Source organism: Rhea pennata, chromosome 17 (genome assembly GCF_028389875.1).
Source record: "Rhea pennata isolate bPtePen1 chromosome 17, bPtePen1.pri, whole genome shotgun sequence".
In the NCBI taxonomy this organism is placed as follows: Eukaryota; Metazoa; Chordata; class Aves; order Rheiformes; family Rheidae; genus Rhea; species Rhea pennata.
Window position 1 is genome coordinate 307,522 of NC_084679.1, and position 27,769 is coordinate 335,290.

At 38.3% G+C, this 27,769-nt stretch overlaps 2 protein-coding genes across 8 annotated transcripts; one reads left to right on the forward strand and one right to left on the reverse strand.

Annotated features, from left to right (window-relative positions):
• Positions 1 to 4,666: 4,666 nt before the first annotated feature.
• CCDC117 (coiled-coil domain containing 117) lies at positions 4,667 to 11,891 on the reverse strand. 4 transcript variants are annotated; one of them, XM_062590125.1, is made up of 6 exons: positions 11,801 to 11,887; positions 11,327 to 11,676; positions 10,556 to 10,606; positions 9,955 to 10,188; positions 8,376 to 8,513; positions 4,667 to 7,829 (listed from the first exon to the last, which is right to left on the reverse strand). In XM_062590125.1, the coding sequence occupies exons 2-6, from the start codon at positions 11,668 to 11,670 to the stop codon at positions 7,577 to 7,579; spliced, it is 1,020 nt and encodes a 339-aa protein (XP_062446109.1). In that variant the 5' UTR covers positions 11,671 to 11,676; positions 11,801 to 11,887; the 3' UTR covers positions 4,667 to 7,576. The 4 variants fall into 4 exon arrangements, with proteins under 4 accessions (XP_062446109.1, XP_062446110.1, XP_062446111.1 ...); XM_062590126.1 differs by having other exon boundaries at positions 11,327 to 11,673; positions 11,801 to 11,884; XM_062590127.1 differs by lacking the exon at positions 10,556 to 10,606 and having other exon boundaries at positions 11,327 to 11,891.
• Positions 11,892 to 12,242: 351 nt separating this feature from the next.
• On the forward strand, positions 12,243 to 27,114 carry LOC134148436 (solute carrier family 2, facilitated glucose transporter member 11-like). 4 transcript variants are annotated; one of them, XM_062590493.1, is made up of 12 exons: positions 12,243 to 12,587; positions 14,698 to 14,796; positions 16,151 to 16,311; positions 16,907 to 17,031; positions 17,936 to 18,065; positions 19,303 to 19,451; positions 22,724 to 22,911; positions 23,494 to 23,604; positions 23,721 to 23,822; positions 25,040 to 25,115; positions 25,673 to 25,800; positions 26,771 to 27,114. In XM_062590493.1, exons 1-12 carry the CDS (start codon positions 12,570 to 12,572, stop codon positions 26,942 to 26,944), a joined length of 1,461 nt encoding a protein of 486 aa, XP_062446477.1. In that variant the 5' UTR covers positions 12,243 to 12,569; the 3' UTR covers positions 26,945 to 27,114. The 4 variants fall into 4 exon arrangements, with proteins under 4 accessions (XP_062446477.1, XP_062446478.1, XP_062446479.1 ...); XM_062590494.1 differs by having other exon boundaries at positions 26,808 to 26,908; XM_062590495.1 differs by lacking the exon at positions 16,151 to 16,311.
• The last annotated feature ends 655 nt before the right edge of the window (positions 27,115 to 27,769 follow it).

Here is a 27,769-nt window from a genome sequence, read left to right on the forward strand (position 1 = left end):
GTAGCCTGTTACTCTGTGAGACTTCTTTCCTTCCCTAGGAGCAGATGGCCAATTTTAGGGAAAGATTTTTTTGGTGATGATACTGCCCTTAGAATAGCTCAGCTTATTAGAATCATAGAATCAGTAAGGTTGGAAGGGACCTCTGCAGATCATCTAGTCCAACCTCCCTGCTCAGCAGGGTCACCTAGAGCATGGTAGACAGGGTTGCATCCAGGCAGGCCTTGAAGATCTCCAGAGAAGGAGACTGCACAACCTCTCTGGGCAACCTGGTCCAGTGCTCCTTCACTCTCACGGGGAAGAAATTTCCCCTCATGTTCAGGCGGAACTTCCTGTGCTTCAATTTCTGCCCACTGCCTCTTGTCCTGTCACACGGGACAACTGAAAAGAGTTTGTCCCCTTTCCCTTAATGCCCTCCCTTCAGGTACTTATACACATTGATCAGATTCTGCCCCCCCCTCAGTCTTCTCTTCCCCAGGCTGAACAGGCGCAGCTCTTGCAGCTGTTCCTCATAGTGCAGATGTTCCAGCCCTCTGGTCATCTTTGTAGCCCTAAGGATGTTTCAGCCCAGATTCATTCATTAGCATGCAAATGCACTTTCAATGCAGCTACAGAGGCTGATGTGGTTAAAACAAGCACTTAAAAAAAAAAAAAAAAAAAAAAAAAACTACTGAAAGTAAGGCCTTTGCCAAAAGAAGTTTATGTAATGAAATACATAATTTTAAATAGTCTAGCTTTCTGAACAGCTTTTTATCTTCCCTTGTGTTTTGTTTTTAGGAGTAGTGTGATCACAGATAATGGACTTGCCATATACTATGCAATGATTTAAATACAGCCTCTGCTTCTTAAAAAAAAAAAAAAAAAAAGAAAAAGAAAAAGGGTAAGGCTTTAGGCTTTTTTAGTGTGGTGTCTTGTGTTTAGTTTTTTTTAGTTTTAACATAGTTTATGCAGACAGAAATGATGGTATGGTAGAAAAATTTCATAGAGCGTTCAAGAACCAGCCCAGAAAACCTTAACATCTAAAACGTCTCTGTTCTAAGTTTTTGTGATGTTCTTGATCAAAAAACACCTCTCCAGCCTCTAAATGCAAATTCTGGGATTTCCTTAAACTTATGGGGAATAAAGCCAGATTCAAAAGAAACTAGTTCAAAGCTTGCAGCCTATAATGCTCAACATCTGCACAATAGACTTAGACCTATATTTTCCCTCTCATGGGAGGAATCATTTATTTTTTAAACAGAAATTCTGAAGATAGTTCTTTTTTTATGTTAGCTCAGGTTAAGACCTCACAATGTTTCCTGACCAGATGGGGAAGACAGGAAGTGGTAAGGTATGTGTGCTTGCTATCAAACTACCATGCAAACTGCCTGTACTATTTTCAGACTTGCAACAAATTTCTTTGGGAAAGGGAGGGCCTTTCTTTTCAATGAATAAGAAAGGTGGCAATTTTAACTTCAACTTTTGATGCAGCATCAAGATAGCGCTGTGCAGTATCATATGCGCATTGCATAGTAAATTCAAGGACTCTACAAGAGTAATTCAGCTTAAACCAAGGACAGAGCAAAGCAATCTTCCTTTCTATTACTAAATTTCAGAGGGATGCACAAAAACATAGCTGCCTGAAAAAAACATAGCTGCCTGAAAAAAACATAGCTGCCTGAAAAAAACATAGCTGCCTGAAAAAAACAGGAAAAGCCAACTACATGGAAAATGGCTTAGGCACTGCTCTCTGCTGTTCTGCTTTCTAGGACAGAAGCCTGTGAAAAACTAAAACTTCCTGCCACTCAAATGCCTGGCAGACATAAAGTTCTATAGCCATACAGGAATGGCACATTTGAAGAAATACGAATATATGCAAGAGCCTGCCTTTCTGGGTTTTCACCTTGAGATCACCACCAGAAATTCCAACATTGTAAAGGACTGCTTCAGACAACATTCAGAATCCAAAAATTTATACCTCTACTGCATATTGCTCTCCTCTGTTTTTATACCAACTAAAATGTAATTCTCAGCTTTTTCTGGACAAGCTCCTGCTACAGCAATTGTTCTAAGCCACTGGTACAAGAGTTCAGTGTTTGTAACTTTAATGAATCAAAGCAGTTAAAAATGTCAAAGTAGTTAATGGTGGTTTTAACCCTCATTGTGGACAACATGCAATTCGGTAGCTGCACAGATAAGCTTTTTAGGGCTTCTGTAAATTGAATCCAACTTCAGAGCCTGTCTTAGAGCTGCCAAGTGCTTTGAAACAAAGCTGCTATCAAAGCAGTGAGGGGAAGCAGCACTTGGTCACATCCTTTTTTTCTTCCTAAATTGTAACAGCTGCTGGTTAATCACTTTGAATTAGAATATTGCAATCCTCTGAATTTTTCTTTTGCTGCTACAAATGCAACTAGGCAAAAGGACAAGACTGGGATGGGGGTGAATGATACAGCATCAGGAAGCTGCCTTCATTTACTACAGGAAAACTTCTATGGCTATTGCCCCAGCAGGCAAGAAAATTCTTATGTCCCCACATTGATGTATTTCTGCCCACAGGGCATAATCACCTCTGGCCTCCTTTTCTCCTCTGCAATGGGCTGCTCTGCAGGGCTTGATGACATGTAGTTTCTCCCAACTTTATGCCTTCTGTCTTGATGATGATGGAGCACTTCTACCCAGCTATCTGGTGTAGGTGCCTGTAATCAGTCTTCAGCCCTTTATCAAGGCTAGAGTGATGTTCAGCCACTGCACCACCATTTGGGACTATGCATAGAAATGTGAAAGGGCATACAAGAGTAAGTTAAATAAATGTGCCTCAATGTTTTCTGTTGAATGTTGCTTCAATATCCTGATAACCCATACTTTCCTAGCTGTGATTTAAAAATGCTGCTAACAACACTGCTATCCACTGCCCATTTGCAGTATTGCATGCTTCACAGGCATGAACCTACACTTTCAGAGGTATGCATATCCATTTCATTTACCTTACAGATTAAAACATGTCTCTATGAGCAATAAACATTTTAAACAGATCTAAAAAAATTCAAAGGCCAGTTTGGTTATGGTTACATTCCGATCATGTTTGGAACATGGACTTCTCTTAGTAGGCTCACAGACAAACACACTGGACCAAAATTTCAACTATTATTTACACCTCGTTGTTTCCATTTTTGAAGTTTACAGCCATGTGTATTTCCTGGCATGCTTTATTGAGAATTACTGTCAGTACAGGTTCCAATGTAAACTTCAATTGCGAGCTGTTAGCTGTCGCTAAGACATTTCCCTTTAAAAGCAGGTAGGTATTTCTTTAGAGGCATTAGACATTTGGAAGCCTAATGGAATTCAGAATTGCCATTAGCACTAATGTGTTTTACTGCAGTCAAGCCAGCTTAGTAGTTAAGGCCCCACAAAGTTTTATGCATTCAGATAGGAGCTTGGTCTAGATGATCTCCATCAGTTCCTTCCAACCTTAACCATTTTGTGATCACCATTCAGATTGAAGTGTGAGAATTTATAGTGGCAGCAGATGGTCTTTATCTGAGATTTTCCTGTGGATGAGAGAAGCTAAATTAAGCTAAACTCAAAGTGTGTGTTTGTGGAGAGGCTGGAGAGAATAATACATGCTTTGAGGGACCTTTCAGAGATGTCACCTTTACAGCATGCTTCCTTGAGATCTTTCTAAAGAAAGGTCTTTCTGATCACTCTAAATTGTTTTTTGGAGTCCCATGTTCTACTGAGATATAAGTAACTCCACTCGTGTTACAGCAAGCACAGATCCAGACCCGGCACACATCTGTTACAGCTGCAGTTGATTACAAAATGTCTGTGATAGAAGCAACAGATCTGCCATAGCAAACTGATACCAGACACAAGCTTTAGAGCAATTGCAAACCCACTTCGAAGTCCCTGCCAAAATAAATTCTGTCCAGAGGGTTGGCTTTGTAACTGAAATACTCTTACCATCTCCACAGCTTGACAACCATATTTGCATGAGACTCTCAGTCAGCTGAGAGCACTGTACACAATCCTAAATAAGTTGAACTTTATTTTTTTTTCTCTCCTGCTTCCTGTACTGGAGAAAAACTTCAGTCTTCTTAAAATTCTTAATACAATTTAAGTGAATCAGTGTTTGACTCAGCCTAGAAACTCTCTCTTTTTTTTTTTTTTTTTTTTGATGTGTGATTTCCCTCATTTTGAAATCAAAGATTAGTACTAATCTGGCATACAAATTTATGTAGACTGTGAACTGTTTGAAGAGTTCTTGAACAGAAAATGTTAGAAGAGGGCAAAGCATTACATTCCAATGAAACAACTTATTAAAATTTGGATTTGCTTTAAAACTCTCCTCATTCAAGTATTTATTGATTTTAGGCAGAGCTAGCCACACCTGGCTTCCATAATTTTAGTCTAAGGTAAAATGAAAGATCTGAAAACAAAAGCTACAGCAACACCTCTTGGTGTCTCTCTGCTTTCCTGGAGGCCCTCAGGTCATGACACATCTACAGCCACTCTTCCCTGTCTGCAGCTTTCAGGTTTATTTCTACCCTGCTGTTGAGGAAAGTGACATGTCCTTGGGAATACATGGTTAAATTGAAAACTTTTCTAGACCAGAACAGTATTCTACCTCCTGTAAAAGGACCAGACATACACTCTCAGTCTTCACCTCAATTAAGAATGAAACACAGCCATCTAAAAAATATTCTAAAAAATTTATTGAAAACTGACATACAAAGGGTGATTTGGTCCCAAGAGAAAACAGACCAGGATCAGATCGTCTATATTTAAAAATAAAGGATAAAGATTTTCCTAATACTATATCAACCATGCCATCCTGCTTGTAAACAGAATTAATAAAAGTCTTTTAAGGAAGCCAACGACAAATGGAACTGTCACAAATACAGAAGTTTGAAATGACTCAGAAACATTCCCCTCCCTTACACTCTCCAAATCATTGCTAGAGCAAAAACTTGCTCAGTCCTCGCACATAATTCCTACTCATACACTTCTGCCCTCACCAATTAAGAGATTCACCTGTTCTCTTCTAAAAGAGGAGCTCAGATGAATTACAGAAGATTCAAAATAAACATCTGCACTAAAGCAAAACTTCTTAAGACATTTTTTGCCCATCTCATTCATGGTCTTTCTTTATCAATAGTTCACTGCTAAGTTCTTGTTTCAGATGATAGGGGTCAGTGATAGTGCATTGGCATCAAAGGATTAAAAGAAGAAATAGTCTGCTGAAAGTCAACCTTTAGTTCAAATTTAACAAGAAAAAAAAATCTTTTAAAGAGTTCTACATAAATTTGTTCTCCTGCAAGTTAATCAATTTGTAATTAAAATTTTAAAAGGAAAAAACTCTGCATCTAGATTTCACATACTTAGGCTTCCCACAGTTTTCTAAATCTTCTGCCATAATTCAAGTGTTGTTGAGATGGTTTAATCAAATCTTTTTTTTCTCCTTTCTTTTCAGTTCATTTAGGATCAGATCCATCAGGTAAAAGTCCCAACCTTGAACCTTCACTATAATCCTGCAAGCTTAAAACCAGTTAGGTATTTAGAGGCATCCTATTTTCTACCCTTATCGACTACAGCCTTCTCCAAAGGCATTGCTTTACATTATACTTGAGCAACCCAGCAAGTTGAAGGCTGTATATTTTAAGCAAGTTTAGCAGTGTAACAATACTCACATGAGAAATTTTACACAGTTTATGGAAGAGATTTATAGCAGAGACTGAAAGTAAAAAAGCTGCACACATTCTCCAATTTAATATAAATTCCAGAATGGTAAAGTTGTACACCAGTTTCCAGACTAATATCTACTCAAATGCTGGTATGATTTTAGTGTAGTTCCAAGATTTTTTAGCAAGAGACAGCAAATTTTACACAACCTTCAACAAGAACAAGATAGACAGGATAAAACAAATGAAGGACTCCTCTCCCTTGACCAAAACATGCTTGTCAAAAGATACCTTTCCAATAAAGAAGTTTTTGCTGTCAACCAAGAGAGGAGAAATGATGACAGCAGAAAGGGAAGCTTGATTTTAAACTATCCACTATGGGTTATTCAACAACAAAAAAAACCCAACCCCACTTAAAAAAAAAGAAAAACACAAAGATTATTAAGAACCTGTGCAAAGAGAATAGAGATGATTTTTTCATGCAAACAAACAGCTGAATTACTGAAAGATCAATGTATCTCCATCTCTATGTTACACAGAAGTCAAAAGCAGACTGGGATGGTAACACTCCCAGCAGAGTCCATTACCGGGAAAGGAATTTATTAAGAAAAGTCTCAATTCAGACATCTCTAAGAAAGCTTGGAGACTGAATAGAAGATTCTTTACTTTGGTTAAGGGTTTTAAGCATAATAGAAGTGTTGTGTATTGAGGAAAGGTGCAAGAGGTAACTCATTGGCAGTTCCTTTTCCTAACACCATAAACAGAGATAAATTCTTTTGACATAAGTCTATATTAACTACCCGGCATTATATTAATGGCACATGTTCTGACTTAGACTGTAAGTCAAGTTTCACTCAGGAAGAGGGCAAGTATCTTACTCACTTCACCACCAATGTCAGCAGTCACACTTAAAGTTTGGGACTTAGTTATATATGGTAAGCAGCATTTAACCTTCCTTACCCAAAAAGCAGTTCCATGTTATCTGATTTAATTACCAGGTTTATCAAAATTAAAGCATACCATTTATTTCATCAGAAGTTACACTGACCTCAACTGACTTTTCAACTTAATGCATATAAGCAAAGAATCACAGCACAACATAAAATGTGAATCAATTGGCTAGGAAACACTTTTCTCTAGATTTTGCATCATTTGAAAGGAAGATGGGGCCATCAAAAACGTAAGTACAGTTTTATGGGGCAGTGAACCAAAGAGAACTAATGTTAGGAGTTATCTTGCAAGTTAGTAGCCAAAATTACCTTTTTTTTTTTTTTAAGCAAAAGGCTTATACTCAGCTATGACATTCCTTCCCTACCACAGTGCAGCATGTGTCATGTCTACATTTCTACATTTGAGTTTAAATGAAATGCAAACCAGCCACATATAAAGTAATAATTGTGTGAAAAAGTTATATTTTTACAGGGATTGCTTTTTTCCTAACCTGTGACCAGACTCAGAAATATTCCTTTCTTTCAGTACCTTTTTGTAATTCAGATGAAACTAACTGACAAAGCACAGTATATGCATCAAAGTCTCAATGGCTCAGTAACTGAAAGGTGTGGCTTGAGCCACAGTTACATTCAGAATTTACATTATATACTTTACCAGGGACAATTAAGAGGATATTTCCCCACTAACCAATATGGAAAGCTACTTCCTTGTTTGAAAGCCTTTTAGATTTCGTTCTCACTTTAAAAAGAAAAAAAAAAAAAGTATATTTAACAGATCAGACTACAGAAGTCTTTTTTTTTAATTTCCTAAAGTTGCGTCTGGCCAATCTGTATTGATATGATTGTTACTAGGAGAAAACAAACAAGAAAATAAAACTCCAGATTCACACATCAAACCAGAAATAAGCAGGAAATGAAGAAACAGCAATAAAAACATCAGAAGGTCACCACTTCCAGTCTAAAATCTCATATCTACAACTCCATTTCTTCTTCAGCACACCCAGGGATCCCCAAACTATCATACAAATTTGGAGACATTGAAGTCTGTTGTGGTTCAGGGAATGAGTCAGTCTGTGGGTGAAAATCAGCTCCTGGTGATGATTGCTTAGCTTGACACTCTTCCGTACTCTGCTGCTTGAAATTCTTCACAGAAACAGATGTCAGCTTATCTGTGAGAAATTCAGGAAGAGGTTTCCAAAGCACCAGCTCCATAGAAGGACGGCTCCTAGAAGGAATGGAGACTCAGTTGAATTAAAGTTCTCCAATCACAACTATTAAATGCAGAAGACCAGTCAGTATCTTCATCCTTTGTGCTAACCTGGAGTTATGTCTCAGAATGCACATACCAGTTTTTTTTCCTATTAAATTTCCTCTTCCTTAACTAGTTCCATTACTTCTAGTTCTAACCTGTATTCAAGAAAAATCTTTTCTGTTGCTCCAAACTTGATGACCACTGTTGGTCACACTTCAGGACCTTCCTCCTTTGGAAGCTCACATACATAAAAAACAGAGTATGCATGCGCATTCAACATATTTCATCCTGTACAAGTGAGGAGTAAAAACAGACAGCTTGATGACCACTAGAGTTACACTTGCTTCTGTTTTATATTAAGATAGCATTTCCTGGTTTTGACCAGATAAATGGTGTGTTATACAATGCTGACTGCATCATACAGTAATAAAGGACATCTCCACAAACATAACAGACTGGGTCTCTCTTCTAATTCGCATGTGTTAGCTACATAGCACCATGATTTCCTCCAGAACTTACATAGATTCTATTATTTTCTTTGTCAGGACTTCACCAAAATCCCTCTTCATCCCTTTTTTAAGGGTATCTGACAGGATAAGAGTGGGCAGATTGCTAATATTTCCATCAGCATGAACTTCCTCATCTTCATCAATTATCCTAGGAATGGAGGGGGAAGAGGGAAATAAACACCTTTGAGCATACTGTTAATAGGCACATCTACTGCAGACTACAGTTATATCTACATGCACTGCATTGTACAGTGTAGATATCTGACCTAGGTTGGGTACCAGAAGCAGCGGGGCTGTGTTAACATGAGTCTCTCTTGGGCCAATTTAACCTAAGAATGAATGTTAAAATATAAGCCACACAAGCAGCTATGCCATTTCTGGTACCTGAGCTAGCTTTATTATCTCTGCATTATCCAGCAGTATGCAATGCAGAAATACACTAAGAGAAAGAAAACAAATTCACTTCAGGGGAAAGTGTACAATTCAGTCATATTACAAGAATGAATCTTAGCTATGCAGTAGCTTAACTTTCTCAGCTCCCCATGTCTTAACCTTCAGAATTACTGAAAAGCTACCAAACACTGTTCTTAAACTTTTTGTGTCATTTTAACTCCAGATAAATGGATGCAATATCCTTAAAGGTTAAGCATTTAGAACAAACTTAAGGCAATGCCTTTGTTTTTGATGCACCTTTCAAAGAAAATTTAACAGAGTAGCTGGGAGGGACAGAGAACAATCCTCTGAGAGAGCCAAAGCAAACTTCGTAATGTAGAAATAACCAGATAGTAAGACAAATATTACTGCTCTTATTTGCCCACAAAATATTAAAATTGTGCAACAGTACCTTGCATCTTTTCCAAATTTCTTATGGAGTAATAATCACCAAAAACATCTTTAGTCCTGTAATTTCTATAACTTTTGGCTTTTCTAATGACTGTTTGCGAGAGTCACTTTAGAATATTTTGGAATACTAGCCCAACTGTAATCAACTGATATATACATGACATTCTCAGAAACCTTTCAAAGGCAAGAGCTTAATGCACAGTACATTTATTAAATGACTGCTTATAGTCGTCCCATTATAGCCATATCAGACCTTCTGACATTTAACTATAAAAGGAACCCAGTCTTACTGCATACATGCAGAAAGATCTTACTGGTTCCTGCTATTTTGTATACTAACAGCTTCACATTTATCCCGAGCTACTAGAAGAATTAATCAGAACAAGTTGCAATTGACAAAGAAAATGGTGAGCTAAACCTAACCAGACAATATCAGTTAAAGTTTGAGTTCTGGACAGTCACATAAGAATGATTCAAAACCCACCCTGCTATTATGATGTTGCATAATTTTAAGGAGATAGTTATTTATTCAGTATATCTTGCTCTATAGCTCTCAAGTTCAGATCATAGTATTGACCCCAAGAGGCATAAGACCATAGGGAGCCTAAAAAGAAATCACTCGAACAAAAGGTTCATCTCAGACTTGTAGCAGCATGGTTGTACTGCTCAACGCTAATTACCCCTGAATGCCCAGCAAAAAAAAAGGAAAGCTAAGCAAAGCCCATCTACTCAATCCCTGCATTTACCTGTCCTCAATTTCCTGAAGCTTCCTGCGAGCAACCTCGCATTGCTGTTCCCCCATTGTCTGATCCATTTCTTCACCGGGCATTTCTAACATGGCAGCTTCAGGACGGCTGCCACCATACTGACTTGCTACCTCCCCAGCTGCCTGCTGACCTGCACAGAGAATCCATTCTTCAGTGCTGGGATTCAAAGGGGAATTTTTGGCTCCTGTCAGTCTCTTCTTCCTCACAGGACAACTAGGAAACAAAACCAATTTACAATTGTCAAAAAAGAAATTGTACAGAGAATTTTTTCCTGTAACTTACAGGAAAAAAAAAATTTAGAAAGTCACATGCATTTCAAAGGATTTGACACACTACGGAAATTAAATCTCCTTCTCCGAAAGCATGTAAACCAACATTCCTCTTACTAAAATGCTACACAAATAATTAGGTGAATAAAATGCATTTGGGCTCATATCTGCAATTCAGGGGAAGAGTTCCAAACAGAAACAGATAGAGGTTCCTTTTCTTTATATCTTGTAGATGAGATGCACTGAAATCCTTACAGAAAATAAAAAGCAAATTAAGATTTTTCAGACCAAAGAAGACAAATTTAATTTACCCTTCTGCCTCTTCTTCTAGTTTATGCTTCTTTCCACAGCGAACAGACACACTGCAGAAAAAGAGCAAATGGTTATGTGGCTAGTAATTATCTTCCAAGTACACTGGGATTTCCAAATACTATTCTTCCTCCCTTTTAAAATTTCACTACAACAAATAACAAACGCTAAAACCAATTCATAACGTGTCACCAGCTGTGAAGGAAGTAGAAATTTTGGACAATAAATGACCACTTTGTTCCAAAAGAAGTCAAAGAAGAAAGGAATTACTCAGTTCTCTGAGCTGAATTCCATGATAATTTCTCTTCCTGTATGGTATTTGTTTTTTTCCCACAGTGAGCAAGACTGATTTTTCCTACAGTTCAAATGTTTCGAGAAGTAGTATGTGATCCAACTTCACTCTGTCGCACAGTGACATACTCAAATTAAATATGACCAAAAAATAAAATTCTGCATCATGGTTTTTGTCTTCACACAAATACTTTGTGCTCACGTAAGAAAAAAAGTAAAATAAAAGTACAAGAACTTACAAGAACATCGAGATCTAGCTAAAAATGACCACATTTCTTTCCTTTTTTGAAAGCTTCTTCATGCCCCACCAATAAACTTAAGACAACAGGACAACCAAGGCAATTCTAATACTGCAGAAGCAGTGGCATACTAAAAAAGCACAAATTATGGTCTTTTTTGAAAAGAAAACTTAAACTTTGCATAGGCCTACTACAACGGAGCCATATTTTCCTCCCCCGTTCGGGGAGATGTTTTCTACTTACTGGCTGTGGCACTGCTGCTGGAGCAAGCCCGGGGGCCGTTCTGCGTGTGTGAAGGAACCCACCGGTGCAACACTCAGACCCTCGTTATAGCTCCCAACCGCCGCTAAGGAGGCGAGGTCAAAGCTGTTCCGCAGCCGCAGGTCAGCGGAGCCGCAGCCGCGGACGCTGCCGTTCCCGTTCCCTGTCATCGTCACCATCCCCGGCTGCACCGACTCCAAGCCGACGGCTCCGGGCTGCGAGCCGGCCCCCGGCTGGCCGTGGCGGTCCGGGGCGCCGGCCAGGGCCTGCGGGAGCTCTGCGGCCGCGACAGGGAGGCCGCGGCAGGGTCTGCCCAGCGCTGCCATCTCCTGCTGCCGGGAGAGAGGGACATGGACACGGCCCGCGCGCGGCGCCACTAACGGCCGCCGACCAGGTCAAGTCAGGTTGCGCCGCGTCGCGTCGCGCCGCATCGCGCCGCGCCCCACAGCCGCTCACCGCCCAGAGCTCCACGCCGTGACGCCCAGGGCTCGCTCAGCCGCCCGCGCCACCCAGTGCGCTCTGCCGCGCCGCGCCGGGCTGGGCCCGGAGCGGGACGACACCACCAGCTCCCAGCTCCTTCCAGGCCTTTCGCGGCGCCTGGGGAGCGCGCCCGCAAGGCACGCCGGGAGCCGTAGTCCGGGCGCGGGGCACGCCGGGAGCCGTAGTCCGACCCTGGCGCACGCCGGGAGCCGGAAGGCGGTCGCGGGGCACGCCGGGAGCCGGAAGGCGGTCGCGGGGCACGCCGGGAGCCGTAGTCCCGGCCGCGCGGCACGCCGGGAGCCGCGGGGCCGGAAGGCGGTCGCGGGGCACGCCGGGAGCCGTAGTCCCGGCCGCGCCGCTCGCCGGGAGCCGCGGGGCCGGAAGGCGGTCGCGGGGCACGCCGGGAGCCGTAGTCCGGGCGGCGGGCGGCGCCCACCGGGTGTGAAGGCCGCGCTGGCTGCGGTGTCGCCCTGGCCACGGGGCAGCCCAGGCCTGGGCATGACGCTGCGATTGCGGCTGCTGCGCTGCCGCCGGGCGGCGGGCGGGGAGCCCCGCTGCCTTGTCCGGCCGTGCCGCGAGGAGCGCGCAGAGCTGGTGGCCCCCAGGGAGCCTCGAGGGTGCGGCGCCAGGCCGCGGACGGGGGGGGCTGCTGTGACGGCCAAATCCCTGTCAGGTGAGGAGCTTAGCACACAGCTGCTCGCTGCCCCGCTGCCCGGAGTGACGTGGAGCCGCCAGCGCCCCGAGCATGCCGCCGAGGCACGAGGTAACTGCACTGCTTTTCCTGGGGGCCGCGGGCAGGGCTGGCTGCGGGCGCCTCTCCTGCTCCACTGGTGCGGGGAACCGCTCCCGCGTTAAGGGTTCCCTGAAAGCGCCGCCGCGAGTTGCTGCCTAGACGCCGTGGCTTGGTAGGAGCTTACGGAAGTCGGACGTTGCTGTCGTGAGGGTCTCGTGCAGCACTGGGAGGGATTCCGGTGGCTGTGCTGGAGTGCAGGCCCGTTGCCCCTGCTCCAGGGCAACAGCAACGTCGTTTCTTTGGCACCTTTCACTCCTGTAGAGTAGTTTACTAAACTTTTCAGAGGAAATGTAATTCAGCCCCTGCTAAGAATGGAGTACCAACCCCTGCTGAGAGGGTCTGGCATGCAGCGCAAGGTAAGCAGAGCCATCTTAACCTGCAAGGATGACTCCTGTGGAGAGTTTGTGAGTTTAACAATGAATTGCCAGTTGGAAAGTCTCTAATCGTTTCATGTTTAGTTTCAAATCAAAATTACATTAAATGATCAGGCTTGTGAATTTTTTATGTTTTCCAGTGACTCTTAGCTGTGTTATAAGATGGGAACTGTAAAAGCGCATTTTCTGATTCTTGTGTTTTTACACTGAGTGTAAGTTGAGCTGGCTTTTGTTTCTGGCATGTTTCTGAAATTAGGTGAAAGTGCTCATAAGCAGTCATGAGTTAAGCAGCTCTCACAGAACAGGTAAGGCTGTTGTCTCTGCTCTGAAAAGTCAAGCTCCAAGCTCCCATGTGACACTGCATGTGAGGGTAATGAGCAGACTGATTTATTTGGGCAGGAAGAAGAATGGAGGTATCGTAACAAAATATAAGTTATAAGATATGTGTTAATTTTTCTGGATTTGCCTTTCTTTTTTTCCTTCCCCCTCTCTGCCTTAAGAACTTGAAGTTCTTAACGATAAGTTTTAACTATCTATCCTGCTGATCAGGAACCTGAGTTGCAGGGAAAGTAAGGAGCTAGTTCAGGTCAAATGGTCAGTGGCGGAGACAGGAATCAAATCCATGGGTCTTGCCTTCTATTTCTGTGGGTAATTAATGAGATTTGCACTTCTACATGTGACTGGTGTTGCTAATGCATCAGTGCTGCTACTTTTTTCTTAGTCTTGATAAGGATGATGTTGCTTTTTATTTATTCTGCGTTAAGCACGCTTTGATTGTCTGTGGTCATATTATGTAGATTAAAACAACGACCTTCGTAAATGTGTGAGATCTTTACAGGAATGTCTTGACATTGGATTATTCTAGAATTAAAGTGCTAACCATGAAACTTCATTCTGGTTGGTAGAAAAAGATAGTATGGGCATGGAGGAGTTAGGACAAGCAATCATGTGATTTAACATTTGATTATGTCAAAGAAAATTCTTCTCAACAAGAACGAAATCAATATTTGATAAACACTGCTTTTTCTCTGATCTCGTTGTACTTCAATGGATGTCACCAATGAGCTCTATCAGAGAACTGGTCTCCTTCACTCATTCTGGGTGTTGGAAAGAGCAGAATAATATTGAGAACTCCAAACTCTTTTGCATGGAATTGTTCTAAAATTACCTCTTCTTCTTAGTAATTGGAAATAGAGGGCATATGGCAACATTTGATAAGAATCTACTGTCACAGACACACATCAAAGAAGTAGAAGATTAATAGCATGGCTGTTTTAAAGACAAGAGAACATTGCTTGGACCATGGATGACCTTTTATGGCTTTCAGACTTTTAATGTAGTTAATCTTCATGCTATCTTAAAAATTAATCAATATTACTATCTATTTATAGAAAGTATAAGATATGTAATAATTTGTGGGGAAAAAATTACTATATCAGTGTATCAACTCAAATACCATAGAAGAATCAAGCAAACCTCAACTGATCATGACTGAAGTCAGCATGAAATGTTTTTCCTCCTGCAGATGTTTGTGAAGTTGTATAGTTTTATAACCAAACACTTTCACTGTTCAAAAATAACTGACATATAATAATGATAAATAACATAATAATGATTGTTTCACTGTGATTTTCTTCTAGACAGAATATGCGTGAATTGAAGGCCTTACCCCTTTAATGCCCCTATTACTCTGTTTTGTTCTTTAGCTCCCCAGCTGGACCTTATTTCTGTCTGTCTGTGCTGTGGGAATTGGAGGGACCTTTCAATATGGATATAATGTTTCCATTATCAATGCACCCACCCAGGTAAAACATTGTGCTGCTGTTCATAGGGTTATTTTATTGTGAGGGAGGTGTTCTATCTCACTGGACTGAGAGGCCAAATGCACTTTGACTGTGATGGCAGTGGGAACCAAAGCAGATTTCCTCTAATATGAAGGATTCTTGTTGATTTCCTAACGGGTTTCATAAGAATTTGTTGTTTGAATATCTCCTGTTAGAGGTATTCCACGTCTGATAAAAGTGAAAAAACATGCCACCTAAAAACCTTTTAGAAAGTCTGTTTTTGAAGGATTAACTGAATGAATAAGTAACATCTTTCATTAATACCTTTGACTAATGTAGCCCAGATATTAAAGATAGTTATAGCAGTCTATTACAAGACAGCATATTGGGAAAGATCTTTTTAGAGAGCGAAAAAACTTGGTTTGGTGATGTCTGAGCCTGAATCTTTAGCATTTCCACCCACTTGTTAGTTTTGCATCCATTACTATGGCCTTGAGGATTCTGCATACTTTATGGCTGACTCAAGAGGGACTGAGCTAATGAAAGAGCTAATCACTTTCTTATTAAAGTGATAGATACAATTTTCTGCTGCCAGCTGATTTATTTTCCTATCCATCTGTGAAGACTGCATTTGCTATACTATTGTATGCTTTTCACAGATGTTAAAATAAGCTGATCATGAAGGAAGATGTCGTATGCTGGAAACGGGGAGTGTCCAGGAAGTTGGTTCATGTATTAATTCTGTATTTGATGGCTAAAACCACAAGTCTGTAGTTGCAGATGCATGTCAGTTCAAGAGTTTCTGAAGGCAAATTTTACGTGTAGAATAACAGTTGGAGAGTACTGACATGTGAAGACTGTAAGAAAGGAGAAGGAAAATTTGAGTTGAAAAGGGGAATTTTACTTTGAAGTATTGGATTACACTAAAAAGAAAATTTAAATGTAATGTCAGGATGAATTTTCTGGCAGTAGGATCTGTTAGATTTTGAGAGACTTCTTTTCTGTGAGGTGTTTCTAAAAGCAAGTGGGACTCGCCCACCTTCCCTGTCCCCTTTTCATTCAGAAGGACCTCAAAGCTCTTTCCCAGTGGTATATGGAAAGGTTATGTGTCTCTAGTGGAATATAGACTGTCCTGAGATAAGGTACCAAAGGAAAGCCACTAGGCAGTTTTTGAGATGTATGGGGAATAGGAAATGGTATTCTGTTCAGAGAAGATTCTGCTAGTTATTAATATTTTCAATATAATGCCACTAAGATAGCTGTTTTTTGTTAGCTCCCGGAATGGGATTTCAAGATTTAGATGAAAATTATTTATAGCGCTATGTTATAGGGCTTATACATAGTGCTACACATTCCTCTTTCTTTTGTACTGCAGCATATACACAGCTTTTTAAATGAAACCTGGACTAGTCGTTATCACAAGAAGCTAAATCTGAATTTGCTGACTTTTCTCTGGTCTGTCATTGCTTCTATATTTTCACTTGGAGGCTTGTGTGGAGCCCTTATAGGAGGCAGCATGGCAGTCCGGCTAGGCAGGTGAGTTGTAGCAGCAAGCAGAGATATAGCATGTTTTCTTTTCACACTTTCTCACTGTAAAGTAAAGTAAATAAATAGAAAAAGAATGGGAGAAAATGTACCTTAGGTAATTAAAAATGTTTTCACTAGGAAGCAGTTTTCTAGCAGTAATTTACGGTTTATTCTAATGTTACTTTAAAAGAGGAAGAAGGATGATTTATAGTCTTTCAGTCCAGGCCTTCCATTAAATTTCTTGAAATCTAAGCAGAATTATGCATGTATTGTATGGAATGAAACACAGTTTCCCCATACACACATTTACAGCCTTCATGCCAGTAAGGACATGCTGCCTAATTTGCAACATTTCATAAGCATTCCATGTAGATACAGCATGAATGAACATGAATACGCCCCTACCTTGTTATGCATTTCTGCTGTATTTATGCCTTATGTTTGGACTTTATTTTTAAATATGAGTAAATAGTTCTGTTAGATTCTAGTGAATAGAGTGTCTTCAGAACAAAGCCCTTTTCTCCATATTATCAAAAAGGAAAAGGTCTTAAAAAACATGTTTCTCTATGTATCCATAATGTTTTCTTTTTTTTTCCCCCTTTAGAAAAGGAGCTCTTTTGATGAACAATATCATAGCAATACTGGCCTCCATTTTAATGGGAATCAGTTTTCCTACAGGAATGTTTGAGCTATTGATTGTTGGCAGGTTTTTGATTGGCATAAATTCAGGTAAATGAATTTCTATTCCTACTTTCAATAAACTATAGTGAATGATAACTTATTACTGCTGATTCTGTACATAGTGTGATTCATCTTTGTATGCCATTTTGTAAATATGGTGACAAAAATACTCTGCAGTCTGAATTGGAATCTGAAGGCTGTTAAGTTCATAGAGAGATCAGAAAAAGTCTGATTTCTTATATATTTGCTTCTCAAAGCAAAATCTAGAGCCTAAAAAGAATAGTGCTGTAATGCTGACCTAATGTAATATGACATGTTATTAAAGGCATGGAAAATCATATCTCTGGTGGCATAAGGGGAATAATTATTTATAACGATGGTGGTATTTTGTCACAAGTTTCAGCAGTGGGCTGTGGCAAAGATTGTATCACTGGAGGAACTGAAAAAAACTCTATCTAGAGCTAGTTGAGGGAATTCTTGTAGCAATAGTTTAGGAAGAACATTATAAGAGGCAAAAGCCAAGTAGATCAAGAAAACTTGAATCAGGATAATGGGCAAAATAACTTTGATACAGCCTCCTGTGGAAAGAGTCCTTTAAACACAACAAAATTCAGAAGAAACTGTTCTGAGTTTCCAAGGATAAACTCCTAGTTCTGTATGCTTTAAAACAAGCTCTTTGTTGCAGCAGATGTTCCATGCTGCATGTTGAATGTAAACTCAATCAGAATGCTTAAAGGCCTGGAGTTTTAGGAAGAAATAGAGAGGACAGTTAAAAAGAATCTAAAATAAACCAATGTGTCATAAATGGTGCCTCAGTATTTTTCAATAAACAGAATATGGTAAAGGATCAAACTATCTTTAGCATAGAAATCCAGGGTACATGTTGATTATCATGAACTGTGTGAAAACCTAGTAAAATTTAATCCATTAAAAGAATTTTTTTTTCTTGCAGGTATTGGGCTCTGTGTGCAGCCTCTATATCTTGGGGAGGTTGCCCCAAAACATCTTAGAGGTGGTATGGCCATGGGCAGTTCCATCTTTTTGACAGGGGGGATTCTGGCAGGACAAATAATTGGTTTGAGGTTAGAAATACATTTTTTTGTGTGTGTTTTGTATTAGTCACATGTAGAGAGTTTCAATTGCCTGCAAAGCAGTCATTTTAACAGTGAATCAGCTGAAGCTCTGATCTACCTCTGGGTAGATCTATAGAAGATCTATCTGTAGGAAGAAAACCCTGTTTTCACTGCCTTATTTCTACTATTGCAAACCATCTGTACTACTCCGTATGGAGGTATTCTCAGATTAGATGGGTCAGCCAGAACAGCTTCAGTAAAGCAGGTACGGTTATGCTGAATTGGTGTTTCTTCCAGTTTCTTACTGGAGACAGTGGGGCATAACATAATTCGTAAGACCAGACTAAGAGTAAAGATTAATTTATGCGTTTTAGCACTACAGCTGATCCTTGTCCTTTCTGAGCTCAGACCAGGTTGCTAATGACTTTATCAAGTTGGGTCTTGAAAACTTCCAAGAGTGGAGACTGTACAATGTCAAAATGAACAGCTTCTTTCATGAACTCTGCTGGAAGCTTCCAGCTGCCTTAAGAGCCACTGTTAATACCTGAAAAATAGCATATCATCTGTTGTGCCTCTGTGCTGGTACTTAGAGCCACTGGACTTCCTTTTCTTTTTCTATATTGCCACTTTCTTAACTACTTTTGCTGGATACTTCAGGCATGAAGTCCTACCACATTCTATGAAATAAAGTAGAAAACAAGCTTCAGGCTATATAATTTTGTCTTACCTAAAAGCTAGGATCACTATTTAAAATGCAATACAATTTCTATTTTAACATGTTTGTATTGCCCACAATGCATCATTCTGCTGACTCTAGCTATACCAATTTTAATGATTAATTTCTATTTAAATACATCTTCTCATCAGATCAGCTTGAATAGGAGGTGGGATCAAATGACCTCCGGGCTTCTCTTATGTAATTTATTCTATGGTTATCAAAAGCAGATGTATTGCTGCTGATCTTAAGGTGAGGTCCTTATGTTTTCACTTTTCTACGCTACTAGGAAGCACTGCTTTGACAAACCTGAAAATAATGCTTAGGACCAACACAGCAGTATGCAGCAGTAAGGTAGTGTTGCTTATCTCTTTACTTTCCAAACTTTCTGCTGAGGTTCACAAAAAGTAGGTAACCGGTTACAGGGAAACTTACCTCAAGGGAGAAACATCTTGCTCCCAACAGTCTTTTGAATGGTCACCATTAGCCAATTATATGATTTTTTCCCCCCTCCTTCTGCACTTCCTCCAGGGAATTATTGGGTGGAGAAACATATTGGCCTTTGTTGCTATCCAGCAGCTGTTTCCCAGCATTTGCCCAACTTGTATTCCTGCCATGGTTTCCTGAAAGTCCCAGATACCTTCTTATTGACAGAGATGATGAGCTGAGCTGTGTCAAAGGTAACTTAGAGCATTTATGCTGTCTCTAAACCTTCAAAATATCACAGTGGCTATACAGGGTTCCAGATTACCATTTTCTTTTAATCAGCACAGCACAATTATTTTGCCTTGTGCTTTTTCACCAAGTGAGCTTATATGGAAAAATGACTTGTGGAACTTTATAATCTGTAATGGATTGTGAACAGAACTTCAGTACCTTGATTCAGATGTATGTTCATATTTTGTTACTGTCTGCTAAAATCTCTGAAGGTTTCGTAATTTTTCTCTTATATTAAATAACATACGTAAAATACGTAATCTCTCACTGTTTTGTTCATTTCCACAAGTAAATGTAAGTTATCAGCTATATTTTTTATTTTCAGTGATACTATTGTACTATTACTGTAAAAAAAAGGAAATTAAAAGTAGTATAATAAAAAAGGAGACAAAAAAGGAGATCTTTTTATTAAAAAAGGTGTCATATTAAAAAGGGAATCTTTGGCTATTTTAGTAGAAAATTTTTTTGATCTCTATTTTCAAAATATTTAGATATCTTTCTGAATATCCTTTTTTCCTCTCTGATGTCTCATGTAGGGAGAACTATGACAGTTTTCAGGTTATTTTCTCTTCGAGAGATGCATGATTGTTCTCATTTTATTCAAACTTTACTCATGAAATAACTATAACACAATAGCTGTGAAGTACTGCATAAATGAGCAAGTGAGGCCAATGTGCTATAAGAAGAACTTAAAACACACAAATTTAGATTATTTCTGATTTTTATTTATCCTGAAATTACAAAATTCTTCTACACTGCAAGAAGAAATTAATTATCAACAGATTCTTTTTTCTTAATAAAATGCCAAAAGGAGACACTGTGTTAGTCATTTGTATCCTCACACACCATGGATAGTATTTCACTTCCCAGACAGACCTCATGAAGTAGTACTCCAAGGAGCAGAGTATTAGCCATTTTAAATAAGTCTACTTAATTCATTCAGCTTGATGGAATGTCAATCCTTTAAATATGAAAAGGCACTCAAAAAAAGGGGGGGGGGAGGGAGAAGGTGGGGGGGAAAAGACAGAAAGACTTGAAAGGAATCCCAGTCTACAAACCCAGACAATAAAATACTGAATCTCAAATTTGTCAGAAATATGCTCAGTCTTATAACACTTGTGACCTCTAGATTTTCCATTTAAAATGCTAAACAAGAGAGAAAAGAACAAAGGACAGCACGTTCTTTTCCAGGAGTAAAGTATAATCTGTTTGAAAGTGGTCAGATAGGTTAAGTATTGCCAAAGCTCTGTAGATTCTGTGAAGTTTTTGCTGCTGCTGTTGTAAACTTGTCCCTGTGAGATTGCATTCAGTAGTTACTTAGATCAAGATGGATTCTTTCGAGATGGTGATACTCCTTTGTGTCAAATTGTTGTTTTGTAAGATAAACGCTTATGTGTTAAGGTCTTTGTTTAAAATCTTTGACGTATTTCGACACGAATTCAATGTATCTAAAAGTTTATTTCTGAGCAATACTACACAAATATAAATATGCAAAACCTGTTTTCTTTGGCTATTCATCATTAGGGGACACTAATGCATCAAACCTTCTGTTCATAAGGCTGGATAATATTTGCAGAAATTTTAAACTTTCGTGATGCATTCAAGGATTGCTAAGTCTGCTTTTTGTCCTCACTGAGATAATCTAGTATCATATAACTGTGTGTGAATACACATAGTTATTGCATAAACAGTATGTGAATATACATGTGTGAATATACATAAATATGAATATTATGTGAATATACATAATTTAGAAGTTTACCTTGTTAGCATCTGATAAGTTTATTTTTACCTAATTTTATTTAATTCTCATTGTGTGCATAAATAAGGAAAACTTCAGTTCTTCCTTTGCCTTTTTAATGTTTCTTTTTTTGAAGCACTGTTGATAAGCCTGTGAGTTTTTACCTGTCTGGAAAAAGTATTCCTAGAGAGAGCAGTATGTCTTGTGAAAGGATCTTCAACAGTATTAAAAAGGAGACTGAAGAAGCTTCATTACTGGAAGTGTCGAGGGCAAGGTTAAATCTGTCAGAAATGACAAGAGGGAAAAGGAAATTCATAGGGAAAGATAAAATCTTCTGCTACACTAGCTTGTGTAATTAATAAACAAGCAGACAAAATAGTAAAGTGTTTAGGTATAGCTGTGTGTACCTGCAAGTCTGTCTCTCTTTTTCCCTTCCTGGCCAAGTTTGTCAGCTGATCTGATATCTCTCTACTTACTTTGCCCCAGAGATAGTCATAGACTGTCACAATTGCAAAAGCACAATAACTATAAATGACATACAGAGTTAATCCTGCCTAATTGGGAAGCCATGGACAAGATGATCTTACTGTTACTTTCAGGTTATGATTTATTTTGTGTTTTTTTTAAACACAATTTTGTTAATCTAAGTGAAGCTTGCAAGCCTCATCATGTTGAAGTCTTTGCCTCTCTTTTTTTAACAGAATAATCAAGGATTGCTTTTTTTTTCCCCCCTATATTTTTTGGTTTTGAGGTATTTTTTTGTTTGAGCCCCCCCCCTAAGAATTGTGGTTGCTCCTGAATTGATACTGAAGAATGGCTAGAGCTTCAAACACACTACAGTATTAGCAATAACAATAGCATTGAAAACTTTCTGCTTTCAGGATCATCGAAGTTCTGTTGTTCTGCTTAAAAAGACGAATCGTCACTTATGATGTACTTAATCTCGAAGATTTTAGAAGAACTGATTTAGTAGAGATCTTTCAGTTTTGCATTCTAATGAATTTTGTTGATACTTGCTTTGGAAAAGTTTCCTATTCTCTTTACTGTAGTTCACTAAATGCATTCCACTGGCAAAAGTAAAGGCAATGACCTAACAGAAAAACTTGGTATCAGCTTATAATTTAAGCAAAAGACTATAAGGTGCTTGCAAACACTGTTTGGAGGTCTGTGATTCAGATACAAAATACTTCAAAATATTCACCAAGCATAATATTTTAAAATGAGATAGTCCTCTAAGAAAAGTGAACACAAAGAACAAAAGAAGAATCACATTAATGAAATGTCCAAATCCACGAGAGCAAAAATTAAATTAAAAGAATACCCTTTATGGTGGAAGACCAACAAGCAAATACTAAATTATTAACCAAATGATTTTTTTTCCATAAAGTTTTCATATCCCAGCAAAGGTCAGGTTATTATGGAAAAACATGATTTTCTAGAAATTGTGTTCAATAGGTAAATGTACAAGAATCTATCATCTTCTTTTTTTATTAGCTTTGAAGCAATTTCATGGCTCTTTACAATATCAAATGGAGATGGAAGACATACAGCGGGAATGTTTTGCCTTAGATGGGGAGAAATCCAAGAAACCCTGGCAATTATTCACTGATCGTGGTGTGAGATGGCAGCTCATTACTGTGATTGTTATGACTATGGGCCAGCAGCTCAGTGGCATAAATGCTGTAAGATTTCATACTTACAAACCTAAATAATTGCTAATTTCCATGTGTTTTATAACCCTTTATTAAAATGAAGGATTGATGTAGAGAAGTTCAGAGACATGAGATAAATGAGAAAGAGTACCTTTGCTTTATTCATGTTTGTTAAATTGAAACAGATTTCTCCCCTATGTATTTGCAAAGGTAGGAATTAATTTGTTTGAATTTCAGGAAGGGTTTTAAAAAAGTTACAAAGTAGTTCATACATTTTTTTTTTTCAGTAAGGACCTAATACTTGTGTTTATATCTTCATTCTACTGGAAAAGTAAATAATGGTGGATCAGCTTATCCTGCTATATATAGCTTAAGAATGATGAAGCTAAATAACTATATTCGCTTTTGTGCTAGTAACCATATTCACCTACACAGTAAATTATATATAGTAAGTTATATATAATCTTTGCTGTCTGCATCATATTTGTAAGTCACAATATAAAATATATTCACATGTATGTTTAGTATGAACTTGACTGTCTCCAGCTGATGATTTAACTACTGGGAATATCTTTAATGTCCTTTTTTCTTTCTTTTTATTTTTTATTCTAGATTTATTTCTATGCAACTTATATTTTTAAACAAGCTGGGATCTCAGCAGAAAAAATCCCGTATGTGACACTAGGCACTGGAGCCTGTGAATGCCTCACAGCCCTCACCTGCGTATGTAACATTTTTTTTTCTGCCTTAAAGCAAAATTGTTGCTCTTTATGCTTGAAGAACAATTTTGGTAAATATGTGGTCAGTATTGTAACAAAAATGTTCTGTCTTGTCCATAGGGCTTATTGATTGACTGTGTGGGAAGAAGATTTCTCATCATTGGAGGGTATCTGCTTATGACCCTTTGGAGTATTGTTTTAACATTCTCCCTGACTTATCAGGTGCAAAGAAGGGTGAATTTATATTACATGATATGACAATAGTGAGTGAAAATCTGTGCTATTCAAAAGAACCTTTCAGGATGAGAGGTGCATAGGTTTAAATAGCAACACAATTAATGACAGCAATTAAAACATTTCCTAGGTGGATTTTGATCGATTCTGGAATATTTCCCTAAAATAAAAGAATGGTCCAAGCTGAGATTTGATCCTGTATTTGTCTTAAAGCTACAGCTGTGTGCTTAATGTTGTTAAAATTAAGTAATGACAAAACAGCCTCTATTTTTTTAAGTAATTTAGGATGAAATACTACATAGTGAGATTGAGCATCGGTCTGCTTCAGTTACTTGTAAAACAGACAAACAAAATCTTTTACAGATGTTGAAGTTCAAAATGTGCTTAAACACATTAGATCAGAATTAAATGTAAATTCAAAAAAACTGCAAAAACCTATTATAAGTATTCATAGTGTCCTAAATTCACCATGCAAATGTTCTTATTGATGTAGTATGAAGAGATGCATCATAAATTGCTCTGCATGTGTTATCATCTCGAGTAAGGCAGTCCCACAAACCTCCTGAAATGAAGGTTAGAAGAAATGCATCTCTACATTTCAAGACTATGCTCTACTATATACTTACTGTGTAGTGTTGAGGACCCCTCGTTACCTTCTGGTAATCCAAGCAACATGATGTAGGTGCAGCTGTCCAGGTCCCTGTTAAGTGCTGAGTCCTTCATGGCTTCTTACAGGAGCTCCAACAGCGAGCAACTCCATTCATTTAGTATTTGATTGCCTGATAAATCCCTAGCTGACTAAGGTGGGATTAAAGAGCTGTAACACTTTCCCCATCTACACCACCAAAGTTTAGAGCTTGCTTTGAACAGGTGTGTGTATCACATGGTCACATTTTGGGTATGATGCTTGGAGGTACAGTAGGTCTACAGGCTAGCAAGCAGGCCACAGAATTGGCAGCTGAAGGATGCAGGAGTAGAGTAAGCTGCTAGGCCAAGCAAAAAAATTGACTGAGCCAGGCTTTAGGCAGAGCATAGACTTAATTATTTTATCATAACTTTTTGTAGACTTCTGCTTTTCTTTTTGTATAATGAGGCTTGGTCATAGTTGCAATAAAATAGGTGTGAGAAAATGTAACTGTTAAGGTAGGCCTGAACACTGGATAATCAAAATCTGAATTGGAACTTCTCATTCTCTTCTTTTCCAGGAACTATACTCATGGGTACCATATGTGAGCATGACATCTATATTTGCCTTCATTTTGAGCTTTGGGTTGGGACCAGGTATTACACACTAATAAAAGTTTTTAAGTGGTAAGATGAGTGTTTGGGTAAAAAAAAAAAAAAAAAAAAGTCAAACTATGCTGTTCGAGCCAGACAATAAGTACTTATTGTATGGTTGTTGATGTGAAGGAACAAAAGTGGTCCTATCTCATCAAAACAGGGTAGTTTCATACAACCTGAAACATGCTTTGAAACTCATAGTGCATTTTTCTCAATGGCATTTAGACACGAGGGAAGTTTTAGTTCTGGTGTTTGATGCATTCTAGTTGCACAAAAAGAGGAAAAAAAAAAAAAAAAAACAACCAAAGTTGAGCTTTTAAAGGTTCGCTAGCTCCCTGAGCAGTCCCACTGAAATAGGGACACTTTTTTAAAGGATACGTACAACATGAGCAATAGATTCCTAATTTTGCAGTTAATCTATTGAGAAAAATTTTGAAGAGAAGCAGATCAGCTACTGGCATATTTGAAAGCAATTGCCTTTTCTTCAGCTTCAAACATACCTGAAAATGCACACTTAGCATAGTAACCTATTCTGTTTCTGAAACTGATTCTCCCAGGTGGCATAACAAATACCCTGACAGCTGAATTATTTATACAGTCTTCACGTCCTGCTGCTTACATGATAGGAGGAGCTATTAGTTGGATTAGTTTCTTCACAATTGGAATGCTCTTTCCCTTTATAGTGGTAAGTATCCATAACACTTCTTTTTCTAATTGTATCACCTTCCCTTACTCTTCTCTTAGGTTCCCTCAGATTGTTTTTTCTTATACAGTAACAGTTAAACATAGGATGTGCACAAACCCTTAACAGAGTATAACTAGATTCAGTCACTCTTAAAATACTTTTAATATCTAAACAGTAATAAAACATAACAAAATAAGTGAAAAATATAAGGAATGTATGAGTGGTAATTTTCATCCTCAGAGTTAAAAAATGGAGAAGGTATCAAGACTAGAAAAACTTAGTTAGATACTGAGATTCAAATAACACATTTTTGTAATAGCTTCTCTGGCTATTGTGTCAAAGTAGTAGTACCACCTGAGGCTAGTAGCTTACTTCTCTTAGGTCTCACTAACCTGTCTAAACTAAACTTACAGAGGGTTCTCTGACCAGAAAGTATATTAGGGAAAATACTATGGACTTTCATTTCTAGCCTGTTATTTCCTGTTTTAGTATTTATTCTTGAGAGCATACAAGAACTGCATGCAGTAGAGTATCTCAATTTAATAATCTTTTTTTTTGATTTTTTTTTCTTGCTGTTGAACAAGTATTCATAGTTAAAATTCTTCATAAACACTTATAAAAAGATTTATAAAAAAACTCAACTTTTAAAATGAGACAGCTAAGTCTAAGCAACTTTGAGTAAACAATGAGTTGTCAGTTTGTCACAAGTACAACATTTTTGTAACAAAAACTTGTCAGATTACACTTTAAACCCATGCACATAACGTGTGTGTGTACTGCAAACCATTAGTAGTCTTTTGTCTTCCCGAAAAAAAAAGCTATATGTAAAGTTATGATAATAGGTGGATCATCATTTAAAAAAAAAATCTGGTGACAATGTTAGGTTTGCCAGGAAACAGAAAGCTTTGTATTTTCCAAAACCCACTATCATATTTGACATATGTTGTAATCAGATATATTTTATTTTCAGAATGGGCTGAAACAGTATTGTTTTCTGGTGTTCTTAGTGGAATGCGCCTTAGTTGCTGCTTTCATCTTTGTCATAATTCCCGAGACAAAAAACAAATCTTTTCTGGAAATCAAAAAGGAATTTCACAAGCTTAATTTTGGAAGAAATAATAAAGAAAAGGAAACAGCTGTATGAAGGAAGACAACTCCATGATGAATTTAAAAATATTCTGTGCAACTTTACAGCAGTAACTAATTAATGAGAATTATGAATAGTCTTCTGAATTAGCTATAACAAAATGAACAAGGAGCTTATTAACTGTTGTACATGCAGCAGGAGTTTAATTAAAAGACAGGTTAATCTTTCTGAAGTGTTATTAAATATATAGTGTATTACACACAGATTTCAAGTTTAGATACAACTTGCTATTGTACTAATGCAGAAATGCAGGGGAGAGGTGTTTACTGGGTCTCTGTTTTTTGCAGAATTCTTTAGAGAGCCAATAATATTCAGTAACTCTTTTTATTTCTAAGCCTAGTCTTCATATCCAGATAATCGAATATGTTTTATTCAATAAAATATTAACATAACTAGTATGCTGTAGACTTAAAACCCAAATGAGAACTTACCTACTCAAACTGCTATTTCAAATATTCTCATTAATATAAAACTTAAACTAAGGTATTTAGTTGCTGTTTTTCAAATAAGTAACTCCTTTGAAAGATTTCAGGATGTTCCTCACTGAGTCCTAATGTAACAATACAAGGACGGTCTATCCCATAGGAACAAAGGTGGTAGAGCATCTATTTGAATTATCTTTATTAAAATAAAGTTTATTAGGCTTATTTCCTGAAAGGGCACAATATAACAGTTTTGGGGGGAGGGGTTGATTTTTTTTTTCCTTCCTCAATCTAGCATTTTAACATTTTAAACTGAGTGACAGGTAAGACCTGCACTGGTTATGAAGGTCAATTCCCAGCATAACAAAATCAACATCGTTAAAAGCAGGTAAGTACCAGA

Excerpts from the sequence above, each read along its gene's own strand:
- CCDC117 (XM_062590125.1), bottom strand. The coding sequence starts at position 11,670 with ATGGCAGCGCTGGGCAGACCCTGCCGCGGCCTCCCTGTCGCGGCCGCA. Across the intron at positions 10,607-11,326 it reads CAGCAGCAGTGCCACAGCCA|TGTGTCTGTTCGCTGTGGAA; the intron begins GTAAGTAGAAAA and ends CTTTTTCTGCAG. Across the intron at positions 7,830-8,375 it reads AAGAAAATAATAGAATCTAT|GAGCCGTCCTTCTATGGAGC; the intron begins GTAAGTTCTGGA and ends CATTCCTTCTAG.
- LOC134148436 (XM_062590493.1), top strand. Across the intron at positions 22,912-23,493 it reads AGCTCAGTGGCATAAATGCT|ATTTATTTCTATGCAACTTA; the intron begins GTAAGATTTCAT and ends TTTTTATTCTAG. Across the intron at positions 23,605-23,720 it reads GCCTCACAGCCCTCACCTGC|GGCTTATTGATTGACTGTGT; the intron begins GTATGTAACATT and ends TCTTGTCCATAG.